The following is a 14,599-nucleotide window of genomic DNA, read 5'->3' as shown; positions in this document are numbered from 1 at the left end:
CAGAGGAAGCAAAGCAGTATGAAGCAACGATAAGGTCCTAAGTTTTCTAAAATTTTAAGATTTCAGTGCAGAAATGGCTCGGGTTTGTTCACAATTGAGGACACTGAGGTCCAGGATTTATCAAATAAAACAAAACTATTAAGTGATGGAGTTGTTTCCCTCTACAAACTTTGCACATTAATGTCCAAAGGGTTGCAAAGTAAGATTTCATTTTGGGGGGGGCGGAGGAAAGAATGCGAAAAAGCAGTGAAAAAACAAACGCACGGAGAGTATTAATCACAGTAAACCATCTATCAGTTCAATGTAAAAAGGTTCAGTGTTTCAAAGACATACATTTTCTTTTTCCCCCATAAGTACCTACTTAAAAAACTACACTAGAGAACACAAAGATACAGAACCTTCATGACAAGCTCAGATTTGTACTAAGGTTAGCTGGGATTTTAGATCTTAATTTCTTCTAAAACAAAATTGACAACCAAAAATTTTCCACGCAGAAAAACAAAATAACACCATATTCTATCCCGTGTCATTTCAAATTACACCATGCATTAAAACCATAAAGTATCAAGTTTTCTTCAGTGGGCGTGCACTTCTTGTATAATGAGGAACCAATTAGTTATTTTTTAAAAATACTATGCTATGGATATTATGCTATAAAGGAAAATGATTTATAGGGTACTATTATAAGTATTAAACACGTTACAGGACTTCCCTGGTGGCGCAGTGGTTAAGAATCTGCCTGCCAATGCAGGGGACACGGGTTTGAGCCCTGGTCCGGGAAGATCCCACATGCCGCGGAGCAACTAAGACCGTGCGCCACGATTACTGGGCCTGCGCTCTAGAGCCCGTGAGCCACAACTACTGAAGTCCGCGCACCTAGAGCCCGTGCTCTGCAACAAGAGAAGCCACTGCAATGAGAAGCCCGCGCACCGCAACAAAGAGTAGCCCCTGCTCGCCGCAACTAGAGAAAGCCCGCGCACAGCAACAAAGACCCAACACAGCCAAAAATAAATAAATAAATAAATAAATAAATAAACACGTTACAAAATGATACGTGCAGTATTATTTCCACTGGTTTAAAAATGCACTGGAGAGCTTCCCTGGTGGCGCAGTGGTTGAGAATCTGCCTGCCAATGCAGGGAACACGGGTTCGAGCCCTGGCCTGGGAAGATCCCACATGCCACGGAGCAACTAAGCCCGTGAGCCACAACTACTGAGCCTGTGCGTCTGGAGCCTGTGCTCCGCAACAAGAGAGGCCGCGACAGAGAGAGGCCCGCGCACCGCAATGAAGAGTGGCCCCCGCTCGCCGCAACTGGAGAAAGCCCTCACACAGAAACGAAGACCCAACACAGCCAAAAATAAATATAAATAAATAAATTAATTAAAGAAACGTTTAAAAAAATGCACTGGAAAATAGAGAAAATACTAAAATACTAACACTGGGTGCATTAGATGAAGTGATGGAGTGACTTGCTAAGGTCTTACGGTCCATGAGACGCAGGACTGGAACATATTTTACAGGACAAGCTTTTCCACCCCAGCTTAAACCAAAGGGTGTAAAACGCTAAACTTTCAGTAGGTCAGAACTACCAATGCTACTGGTGAGTGCAGCCCGCCGGAAAAGAAATGAGGGGAAGGGTGAAGTCTTTTACTGAATGTAGCTAAAAATGTCAATAAAAATAAGTTAGAGCTAATTTACAGTTTGGTTCAAAAAGAAAAAAATGAAATGCTCCTTCAACTGGCTCTACTAGATACCATTCAATTCAACTAAAATTTACTGTGCTCACAAGGGACTGTAATGGGCCCAGATAGGTGCTCATTCACATGGACTTTAAAATTTTAGAGGGAGAAAGAGGTATGCCCAATGTGAGGCAGACAGGACATGTGCCCAAGTGATCTCTAAACCAAGTGCTATGGGAATATCCCGGAGGAAGACAGATAAGTCCTTAATCCCTCTTCCTATAGGAAAAGCGCTCTACAGGGAGGGCTCCCTGCACACCGCCTCCCCCCGCCCCCCATACCATGGGCAAAGACAACGGCTTGTCTAGGTGGTATATCTGGAAAAACATGAAATCTGGAGCCAGAAGACCTGAGACTATCACAGACCTATCTCTTATAAGCTACATGACCTCAAGCAAACCACTCTGCATGCTGCCACCCAGGGCATATTTGCTGCAGGGCCCACCACACTCGAAACTTCCAATGAAGCTTACAGCGAAGGATGGCAGGAAGCGTTCCTTTTCAGAAAAATAATGTGCAGAGTCCATAACTCAAAAATGCAGGAGCTTCAGTTTTTAAGCTCTGCAAATGTGCTCTACAAGACACATATCACAAGGAAAACTAATTACGAAGCACTAAAGCAAAACTTACCACAGTTGTTGCCCTAACTTCATTAATTCAGTATAAGAATGACTTTGCTACCCATATTCCAGTAAGTTTTTGCCAAAGTAAATGTCTGACTGTAAAAATGGAATGCTAGTCAGAATTTAGCACTTGCCTGGTATTTCAAATAAAATTTCACATAGTCATTATTATTATAATCAAAAACATCAAAGAGAGACTAAGAAAAATGCAGAACTATTTTAATACATAAAAATAAGGTGCTAGATTTCACTAATAAACTGTATGGGAAAGAAATAAAATAGAAGGTGAAAAGTAAGGAAGAAATTAATTATGGAAATTATGGACATTCACCACAGTATTATTAATTCAGAGCCAAGAAAGTTCACAGTAAAGATGATACTGGGAAGTTCGAAAAATTAAGAATAAAATTAGAAAATTTAATTAAAATTAGGTTCTCTTACTTCAAGGGGGAGGGGAAAACAGCTGGGCTAGACTAGAGTTAAAACTTAACACACAAAGTGAAAACGACACTGCTTATTTAGGGATAGGAAAGTTACAGTCTAATTGGTAAAGGTGAAAATTTTTTTTCCAAAGTAATTTGAAGAGTTCCTGCTGGTTTCTCTCTTCTACCTTGCTCGCAATACATTAACATCTTTTTAAAAATTACTATTATCATAACAATGACTAGAAACCTAAGAATGTCATTTCATTTCCTGCAACTTAAAACCTAGGGAAAAAAATTTTTTTAAGTGAAAAAAAGTCCTATCAATCCCCACATCAACTTGAGGGCGTATACCCTTCTAGTTCAATGAAATACGATCTTCTCTCTAGTCAATAAAGAATGCCACAAAGAGAGCAAGGAGGCACTCACAGAAATGGGATCCTAGCGCAAACGTCGATGCTCATTACATGCTTATAAAATCCTCACCCTGAAAGAAAAAAGAAAAACCTAAACCCTCACAAATAGGCTATTTCAATTTAATTTTATTATGAAAACAACAGGAAATGGCAGCAGGGTACTCGATAAGCTCAATTAGCAGGAGGATCAAATGAAGTGATGACATACCATCATGACCTCAGGGGTTAAAGATGCAATTTTCCATCTGGTGAAATCTAGATTTCCAACTCGAATGCTGACGCCGCCTGCTGTATGTTATTGGCGATATCTTGAGCAGTCCCTAAGCACTTTGCTCACAACAGGTAGAGCCTCAAGTTTTTTTCTTATTTCACTCTGCAATATAATTGCTTCCCCATGAACAGAAATCAAAAATAAATTCTATATAATGGTTCACTCAAAACAGGCATTAAATGCCATCCTAAAGCATTCATTTACCAATCACGCTAACAGTAAAAATACCATGATCATTTTTCTTCTAAGTCACAAATGATGCTTTTTCTGTAGCACCTAAGAATTCTTCCAATCAAAGGCTCTCTCTGTATGGTCTCCATTAACAGTCTCTCGCTACTAAAATGGATATTTGGGGCACATCTGATAAGAATCTGGTCTATAGAACACCCTTCACAGAATGAAAATTCACTGCATTTTTAAACTTGATAGGCTTCCTTGAGTGAGGCAATGGCAAACAATTAAAAAATTTTTTACATACCAAGTTCAAGGAGGCCATTTGTAAATGTTCAGACCCTTAGATGCATTTTATTAGGCTCTGAAGACTTTCGTTCTTCTACTCTGAATAAAGGATTCCGTAAGCCAGTGATTAACCAAAGAGGGCACAGCTCTCGCTGTGATTAGATCTGATTGGGTTTGTATCCTGTGATGTTTACACATATGCCTGCACACACACTCACATTCACACCCCACTGTAATTAAACCACAGACACAGGTTCAGATAGACCCGTCTTGAGATTTCACTGAGGACAGTCAATAGCATACCAATGAAGAGTCACAACTGTCGGTTTTAACGCATATTTTCCAGGCGGTACCAATTTTTTTCTAGGAAAATTAACCTTTTTGTCATCTGCACCTCCTCCCTAAGCAACTTCACCAAGTTCCCCGTGCTGACCCAGGACTTTTCAAGTGTTTGGCAGCTGTACGGGTTTGTCCCTGATTAAAACTTATCCTCCAGGTTATTTCATTTTCTTCCTCCCGGGTAAGTAGGTGTTCCGGAAATGGGAGCATGTAAAATTCGTAACTGAAAACTTACTTGGCTTTCTGAATCCACACACAGTAGTCTGAGATGTAGAGATCGTTTAGAATGTAAGCTGGGTCATTTTCCTGAAAAATTCTGTGAATGTCCAGTAGACACTTTAAAACTGCACTTTTACCTGAAGGAAATTGAAAAAAAATCAAATCATCCTCAAGGAAAAACATCTGATTTTTTTTTTAACTGAGAAATTCACACACTGAGGGGTAATATATTTATGGCAGCTCAGTTTTAATCATTTTTTGAATATTTTTCACATTCTTTTATTGCAAGAAATCGTATCAGTACTATTAAGTCCAAACCTCTTTATTCCTTTCCTTAAGAATTACGAAAAAATCTTTATACTCTATTGTTATAGCTGATTAATTCTGGTTACCTTAAAAATAACATAAAACATGAGTAGGTACATTAAATGACAGGGAGAGAAGTTTCCTAAGTAAATGAGTATTTAAATGCATCATAACTTTAATTAGATAATGTTCTTCTAATTCAAGCTTTCAAAATACCATGGAAAATTATATTTTAGTTTTCAAATGTCTCTATTTCTTACATCAACATTTTTTGTCAAGGAATTATCTAGTACGAACTTAAATTTTTTCACCTTGAAGAACTGAAGAAAACTCAGACTGAAAACTAAAATATCATAGCCCTACTTCAAAAACAAGCTGACAAAATCACTTGGAAAAAAAGCCATCAAATACTGAAGTCTTGTTCAACCTAATTACTTCCTCCTGGTTGTTAAATGAACCTAATTTTAATCCAAACCCAAGCCTACAAAAGGAATCGCACAACTCAACAACAATTCCCTAGGTGTTCCAAACTTCAAGACAGTCCCTGAAATTTATTAACCATAAGGCAAATTACTAAATCTACAATAGTACCACTTCCTTAGATCTGTGAAATACGGCATTTTCAGTTTCACTGTTTTATTCTTATCGTTATAGTCCTAAAACGTGAAAATACTGTATATTGATTTCGTGAAGACACTGGATGTGCTTTCATCGACATTTCCCACTTGACTTTTAGATATGATAAAAGGATCATGAGCTACCTAATGACATCGCAAGATGCCAAAATTGCTGCCACTAAATTTTTAACACAATTAACACTAGAAAGTGAGATTCATAAGAGCAGGGACTTCTGTTTTATTTAGTCATTAAATACCTAGACCTAGAATACCCAATACCCAATACCCAATACCTAGAATAGAACCTTGTAGCAGTACATTTTTAATTTAAGTATTTTAAGGATGAATGAATGAATGACACAGTAATCACCTGCTTAAACCCTCACAATGTCTTCCATCCCCTAGCCTCACACATCAAGTCCTGACGATTTTTCTCTGCAAATGCCTCTTGTAGCTGCCCTTTCCCCACCACTCCCCGACCACCCATCCTCACTCATGCCAAGGTTATAAATTCTTCCGCGTCCCTCGGACTGTCTCCCGCCGAGCCCTCTGACATGCATTTTGATGCACTGCTTTCATCAAGGGCCCTCCCTGCGCTTGCTTTCAAGGCTCTGTGGACTTGTCCGTGGCCCATTGCTCAACTGCTTCCCCACACCTGGAAGGCCTTTTCCTCTCTGTTGCACCTAGCGGGATCCTAGCCTGCCTTCACGGCCCAGCTCAAGTCTTCACCCTGCAGGAATCCCGGACTGACTTCCCTAATCGTCAGAGCTCTTACTAAACCCTGCAAAGGAGAGAAGTGGAAAGGAAACTCGGCTGATTCTCCTCATAACCTCCTTTGCTCACTTCACAGAAGGAGAAACTGAGGCTCAAGGACTGTTAAGATACAGTGCCATTGAGTGGAGGGCCCAGGATCCAAATTCTGAATTTACTGGCTCCAGAAGCTACCCGCTATGCTACCCATGTGTTCTTGGGCCATTCGGTCTACATCACGTTTTTATTATTTGAGTTAAGCAGGTAGTAAGTTCAAAACAGGGGCCATGTTTTTTCAAAAATTTTCACTATGTGGCTTCCTCATACGCAGAGGGGAGGAATGTCAATAAACGCTCCATTGCTCAATGGGTTAAAAGAAATACTTAGAAGGCCTAAAACTACACTTGGTTAAGTCAAGGTCTTTGTGTCTTATCAAAGTGGCCCAGGGCAACTACATCTAATGATGAGTGGGGATCCCCCCAGCCCCCCCAGGCCTAGAAGGCAGAGTCTGATGACAGGAGGAGAGAATACAATCAAAACTCACAAAATTATGAAACCAAGTTAGCCGTGTTATCCAAACAGAAAAGAATCAAGGGAGAACTAACTAAACTGTGAGAATTTTTGGAACAGTTTAAATTGCAACAGAGAAAAAATATCAGGGCAAGCATATGCCAATTTCTTACTTTCTCTCTCTCTCGCTTGTTTGTGGGGAGGGGGACGGGGGGATTTATGACAACTACTAACTTAAAGTTTTAAAAGTCAGCCATAGGTCTTTACCCAAAAAATAAACTATTCACTTGAAGCTTGTATAAGCTCCTCTACAGCGTGATGCCCCTGAATACTGCCTCTCGAGGACATGCCTTACTAACAGAAGCGGGTTAATAGAAAATGCAGGACTTGGAGCTGGGCCTCACAGCAAATAATTCAGTAAGTGAAGAAAAGGGGTAGGTATGCCAGCTTGGAGGGCGGTGTGAAAAGGAGCAGAGTGGGACTTAAAACAGGGTAGGCTGGGGCACAACAGAAAAAGACCATTTAGGTGTAGCAGATGGTTCCAGGAGAAGAACAAAGGGAGTACACGGGCGAGCTTGGGAGAAGCCAGGCTGTGACAAAGAGGAGGAGATGAACGCAATCAGGCAGGACTGCGGGGACAACACCTAAAGGCAGGTGTGCACAGCAGCGACAGAAGACCCTACACGCCAGAGAGTTTTCTGAAAAGGAGTGTGGAATTAAGGTCACATATTTAATGAGAACCCATTGCAACCGTTACCTAATGAAATTAGAGGAGCTCTTTTCTATTGACACTTGCTAGATGCGATGCTGCCCGATTCATGAATCACTGAATAAAGCCATTTAAATCTTCAAATTAAAAAAAAAATTTCCTAGTTTCGTTTTGCAGACATGCCTAAAGCGAGGTTGTCCCTTGCTAAGGGCCACAGGCAAGTTGAAATCTTCCAGTTATCACAAAATAACAACAACAATAATAATAGCAACACCCAAAGTAATCAATTTTTAAAATTTAAAGTGAAGCTGCATTGTACTTACATGTTTTGATCCCTATTTTCTTAAAACAAACAAAAAAAAAGACAAATACACATGGAAAAAACTCTTAAACATAAATACCCCCAAATGATATTAATAGTATTCGTCTCTATAGTCACTGAACAAATGTGTGAGCACCTAATGTGTGCCAGGCACTGTTTCACAAATGGGATTACAGTTATTCTTCTTTAAACTTTCCCCTATTTTCAAAATTCTCCACAATAAACATTTATTTATTTAACAGAAAGTCAGACATTCCTGACTACATAGCTAACCCTTGAAACACTGACAAAGAATGTTAAAATTTTTAAATTCCTATTTCAATCTTCTTTACCTTGTATTTTTGCACAACTGAGAAGCAATATTTAGATCAGGTGATTCTAGAAAATCACATGCAAGGCAGTTTTGAAAGAGAAAGTTACACATTCTTCAAAAGCTTGTGTTTTCATTCTCAAACTATTTTCACAGTGTGCTATGTGACAAATAAGGTAAAAGAAAACTAGGCTCCCAGCAGCTGACACTCTAGAACAAAAAGTACATTAAAACCATCCTGCCCCCAACATTGTGTACTGTTACCCCAAGGCCATACTTGACCTCGTGTGTTCCCACTAAATCACCTTAGATGATTACAGCATCAATAGATGATTACATTACAGCCAAGAAGCTCAGGAAGCATGCAGCTTTTTTTTTTTTTTTTTTTTTTTAAACATCTCTCTTGCACTGACTGCTCCTTCTCTCAGGTTGCCAACCACTTATCCAACAGCTATCAGCAAAGGAAAGAGCTGGCCCTCCTCCAGGCTGTCACACAGCCAGTGGTTAGAAGGGGACTCAGTGTACCTGCCTCCTGTGGGGCTTTATCCAGTCATGGGCTCGTCACACATCCTATGCGCCTAAAAAACTGCTCAGGCCTAAATCCGAGAGAATCATTTCTGCTCAAAGGCACTGCAGGAAAGTGACCGTTTTTTGCCAGCTCACTGCCTGGTCCAGAGCAGGAAAAAGCAGGTACCTTGCACAGTAACCATGGTAACTATTTTCACCACAGAGATGCAATAACAGGCCTCTCCAAAGAGTTAGGGATTCTCTATGCTCAATCTCGTCCTCATTGAAGCCAACCCTATCCATGGAGCAAAGACTTCTGACACCAAGATCTCTCCAAGAGAGTCTAAAACCAGTGAAGGCAGTTTAAAACTAGTAACCTGGCATATAAATGACAAGTGCCATGAATGTTTTACCTCAGGGAAAATGACTGTCTAATGACAACAGAGAAACATAATAACAACATAAAAAAAAAAAAAAGGATGATAGTAGCAAGCAGGTAGGCAGTAAACAGTATTTAACACAGTCTCTGGCTACGCATTCTCCAGCTTTTCTTTAAAGGGAACGTAAACTAACAACAATGTGCTTTCCTGTTCTGGACAGATGCGGCATCTCAGGTTAATATATCTTAAACCAGAGACAAGATTGAGCTGTTCTAAATTAGAATCCACTGGCTATTTGAAATCTTCCTATTAGCCGACGAGGTTTGGCCATAATCGCTCACTAACAGACCAGCTCATGGTTGAAGGCTCTTAAGAAATGGCTCCCATCTCTAGGAGATTAAAAGGATAGTGGATGTTTTCACTGGCTAAAAGCCAGCATAGAAAAAAAATAATATAAACTGCTAACTCTATATAGCAAGAGCTGAATTTCTTTTCAACTCTTGGTACATTATAGCAATGATATGGCTGTGGTTTTCAGGGTATCTATTTCTGTCCTTGAAAGTTTGAGCCATACAAGACAAGAAGCCAAAAAGAGTAAAGGAAAAAGAGGTGGTTATTCAAAACACCTGGAGGAAAGCAGTGCTTGGTCTTCATTTGTAAAATCATCTCAAAATGAAAGCCAACAGGGCTATCATCCTAAAATGCGTAACTTAGTAGATATCTGGCTAGAATTCTGGGATTTTTGATGACACCACATTATCAGAAGGGATAATTCATGAATTACTCTTAACATTAATTTTCAGAGATCATTTGACCATAAAAAGAGATGACAGAAGAACTGTGTCAAATTAATCCAAGTTAAGAGAATCAAAGTGTGGTAATTTGCTTCAATATCGGGCCCTGTTAGGAAGTAGCATAAAGTCCAGTCCCTAACAATTAACACAAGCATGCGTTAAATTTAACTTTATGAAAGCTTCTCAGTCTGTTTAGTATTTTTATCCTCAGCTTCCTCAGATGCCATTTAAGCTCTTACATTTTGGGGCTGTAATAAGAAACAAATACTAGAAGCCATGATAGTTGTTATTTTGAGCACAAATTCACAGCCCTAAATAAATTTTTAGATTCTTTTTTGTTATTAAAATTACATATACTATCTGTATAGCCACAAACAAAATCAATACGAAGCAAACATACACTTTGTAAGTGTTCCCTCTGCCTGGAATGCACAACCCTCAACCCAAACCTAACTTACCATCAAGTCTCAAAATGAGCATATACTTCCTTAGGAACTGGCTTCCCACTCGCCCGAACCCCAACCCCGACCCAAGCCAGTTTGAGTTGTTTTATAACACCTGCCACACTGTCCCTTACGGTAGTTAATAGCTACCCAATTCTGCTGCACCAAGTACTCTCCATACACTGCATCATTTAACCCTACTAAGGTTGGTGACCTCTTGCTCATTTCATACATGAGGAAACTGAGACTCAATGTAATGAAAGAGTTGTCCAAGATCACAGCTGGGAAGCAACAGTCAGGATGAAAATAGGTACGTCTGCCTCCCAGCCACTGCGTAATATATAGTGTCACTATTTATCACATTGTGTGGCAACCTCCTTGACAGGAAAGAACACGGCTTCTCATCTGTCTTCCCTGGTCTAGAACAATGTCTGGCAAACTGTAGGATCCTGTTCAGTAAAGGCTGGCTGTTAATGTAGCCTGGCGCACACAGACCCTAAGTTTAAAAGCACCTGGTCAAATTGCTCAGTTAACACGTACTAGTTGTAACACCTTTGTGATCTGTACACTTAAGCCATGATGTCATGACAGATGTGGGCTATACAATGGGTTTGCCTCCCCTTTTTATTTCTATTCCCTGACAAGAAAAGGATGTAGCTGTGCCAACTTTCTTCTATCACCACACCATCAGAAGTTCAAATAATAAATTTAACCCAAGGCTGCTTTTTGCCTTTTCTGCTCTAACAATCCCTGCCAGATTTGCTGGTTTGAAAGGACAGCTTGGACAACCACTCTATCCTCCTCCTTAAGTCACCTGTCAAAGCAGTGGTTGTGTCAGTTTAGAAATACATGGTCGGATGTCATCAAAATTACGTAATGGCAGCATGACTAATTTTTCTTCAGACAGTTAAGAGTGAGGCATCCAAGTTCAAGGTAGAACATTAAAAAAAAAAATCCCATCTATACAGTAAGTATAAAAGTAGAAAGGTTAAGAAGTTGAACATGCATGGAAAAAAGCTCTTGGAACAGTTGCAATGTAGACCTGAATTTTTTTTTTTTAAATCCATAAGCATCTAAAACTTCTTAATTCTGTGGATAAAATTTTATTTCAACTATTCCACCTTATGAATACAGCATGTATCTCAATGCCTGGTAGCTCAATTTAAAATAAATTCTTTGCATTGCTGCTTTAATTAAGACTATTATACTTCATTTTCCCAGGAGCTATTACTTAATATGAAAAATTCTGACTTTTTTTTTGGAATTAGCTTAGTTTCCAATTGGGAAAACTAAGACTGTACATGCAGTCAGAGAGAAGAAACATATAGGAAGAAAGACAACTGGATTCCTTAAATGGCTCATAAAGGAGAAAAACAAACCCAGTCCGACCAGACTCAGGAGTCCCTTTTGGTGATGGGAAATACTGACCAGGTCAAGGTAAAAGGAAAAAAACCAAAGCCTTTCGACACCCTCACCGTATCACAGTTGAGAATGTCTGCTGATGGCTGAATGGTTTACATACTGGGAGAACTGAGTTACGCTTCTTTACATTTTAATCAGTGTACAGGAAATAGAATCTAGTAAAGACGATTACATATCTCTATCTACATGTAAGTTTAATTTATATTAAAAAGTTACATGAAAACTTTGATGATGAAATTAAGGTCTTAGAATTCTAGTCCCAAAATTCTAAAAGGCTAAGGAAAGATCACTAAAAGGCTACACATAAATAATCTTGTGCAGGGCTTCCCTGGTGGCGCAGTGGTTGAGAATCTGCCTGCTAATGCAGGGGACACGGGTTCGAGCCCTGGTCTGGGAAGATCCCACATGCCACGGAGCAGCTGGGCCCGTGAGCCACAATTGCTGAGCCTGCGCGTCTGGAGCCTGTGCCCCGCGACGGGAGGGGCCGCGATAGAGAAAGGCCCGCGCACCGCGATGAAGGGCGGTCCCCGCACCGCGATGAAGAGTGGCCCCCGCTTGCCGCAACTGGAGAAAGCCCTCGCACGAACCGAAGACCCAACACAGCCAAAAATAAATAAATAAATAAATAAATAAATAAATAAGAAAATCCTTTTAAAAAAAAAAAAAATAAAAATAATCTTGTGCAGTTCTTAGCTAATTTCTTTACAAAGTAAAAATAACAATTATAACTCTTGCACTGTGGAACAGTTGTACAGCCCAGAATCTGCTTGCCCTTGGTGTCATTTCTTAGCTGTTTGGTACTTAATCTGAATCTGTTTCCACGTCTGTAAATGGAGAGGGGAAATTCTTCAGAACCGCTGTGGGAATTCAGCGAGACAAGGACACGTAAGCACTTTACAGATGACAAGGGAAGGAGGACATCAGGTCATATGGGATCAAGGGCCCCGGGACTCCCTTGACTAGCTCCTACCCTCCTACCTGCAAAGCACGTGCCCACATACTCCTTCCTCCTCCGCACCCCTGCTGGCACCCCAGTCCAGACCCAGCACCTGTCCCCAAACTACTCGGCTTCAGGTGAGAATGGCGGTCTCCTCCATTCTCCACACCTCGAATCTCACCCCCTGCAATGACTCTACCCTTGGCGTTCCTGCCAGATCAATCTGACTCCATGGGCCTGTCACAGACCCCAACGCCAAACTCTGCAGTGGTCCCTCACTGAATAAGACCTGGTCTCCTCAGAGAAAGACAAATCCTGTATGGTATCACGTATATGTGACATCTAAACAATACAACAAACTAGTGAATACAACAAAAAAAAGACACACACTGACAGACAGAGAGAACAAACTAGTGGTTACCAGTGGGGAGAGGGGAGGGGGAGGGGCAAGATGGGGTAGGGGAGCAAGAAGTACAAACTATTAGGTATCAAATAAGCTACAAGGATATATTGTACAACATGGGGAATATGGCCAATATTTTATAATAACTGTAAATGGAATGTAACCTTTAAAAATTATTAAAAAAAAAAAATCAGACCCAGTCTCCTTAGGAAGCACTGCAGGCTCTCCACCGTGCTCCCCAACACACCACTCCCGCCTCTTCCTTCAACTCCCCTCACAGCCCAGGCTTCCAGACAAAGCAGAATATTTGTCATTTCTTAACGTATAGCTCTTTTCTTTTCCTCTCCCTGATTTTCTTTACTTTCTGCTTTCTCAGGAAATACCTTCCTCCACTTCTTTTCTAAATCCTACACATTCATGAAGTTATAAGGGCCGTGCACCTCACGCATCAGGCTGTTTGCTTCTGCCCTGTCTAGCCCCTCCCCTCCCCCATATCAAAAGCACCCTTTGGAGTCCGAGTGAGGTATGGTACTGGAATCCTGGGACTCATCCCCTCCACCGGGACCAGGCTAAGCTGAGGAGGGGAGCAATACAAAAGTAAGTAGAAAGAGAGGTAAGGGATCTGGGTTTTGTTCTGTTTTGCTTTTTTAAGGTTCCTGGTCATAGTCACTTAAAAGAATGCAGGACCTCTACCTCCTTCCCCACCTCATCTTGGAACCCACACGAGGGTGAGACTGGGTCTCAAGCTGCGCTGGAAGGAGCAGAGACCCGGTACAAGGCCTCACTGCAGCTGGAAACGGGCAGGACCAAGAGGGTGTGAGAAATCAGGCTGGCACTTAGCTTGCTTTAGAGTCAAAATCATAAACTGATGGCCCACACAGGATGACCTGGGTGCCCAGACATGCCATGGCTCTTAGAGTATCACATTAAATCTTCACATCATTGTTCACATTCAAACTTTTGAGCAATTTTATATTAAAGATCATGACTTTCTACTTCTTTTTAAGTCCCTAAAGGCGGCAGCTCTACATACCCACATGGCAGCAACAGGCTACTGATGGAGCATGTATGTCTCCAGTTCACACAGGCCTCGCTGCTCCCATGTTTCTTCAACTCTGCCACCCTCATTCATTCGCCTGCTTGGCCAAGTAGGCATCTCTGTTTCTCCTAATGTTGAAGGACCTACTCTAACAGGAACGAACTAGCTCAGGTCTGTCTCATCCCGTGGGCAGGACAGAACAGCTGACAGGATCCCCTTCACTACAGGCTACTATCCGGAATGGAAGGCAGCCAAAGGCTTTGGCTCACTTGGAGAGGCTCCCCTCCAATCCCGTACACAGCTGACCCTTGAACAACGAAGGGATTAATCCGCATGGAACTTATAGGCAGCCTCTGTATCTGCAGTTCCACCCCATCCACAGATTCAACCAACCACGGACAGTGTAGCACTACAGTATTTCCTACTGAAAAAAATCCACCTAGGAGTGGACCTGCCCACGATCAAACCCACATTGTTCGAGGGTCAACTTCATGTATACCTATAGCAAGGAGAGGCACATTTTTTCCCTAAAGAGCCAGAGGGTAAATATTTTGCCCTTGCAGGCCACATAATCTGTTGCAACTACTCAACTCTGCCATTGTATCACAAAAGCAGCCATAAACAATACCCAAGTGAAGGAGGGTGACTGTTCTCCAATAAA

The 14,599-nt window shown here is 41.1% G+C and overlaps 1 protein-coding gene across 1 annotated transcript in view; it reads right to left on the bottom strand.

The window, feature by feature from the left end:
• Positions 1-14,599, bottom strand: part of SHQ1 (SHQ1, H/ACA ribonucleoprotein assembly factor) — a 90,152-nt gene that overhangs the window by 32,567 nt on the left and 42,986 nt on the right. Inside the window, 1 exon segment of the mRNA XM_028169109.2 lies at positions 4,506-4,626. Coding sequence (XP_028024910.2) covers positions 4,506-4,626 — 121 coding nt within the window.

Source organism: Balaenoptera acutorostrata, chromosome 10 (assembly GCF_949987535.1).
Source record: "Balaenoptera acutorostrata chromosome 10, mBalAcu1.1, whole genome shotgun sequence".
NCBI classification, from domain to species: domain Eukaryota; kingdom Metazoa; phylum Chordata; class Mammalia; order Artiodactyla; family Balaenopteridae; genus Balaenoptera; species Balaenoptera acutorostrata.
Note: the sequence above shows the minus strand (reverse complement) of the source record. Positions and strands in the feature narration are given on the sequence as shown.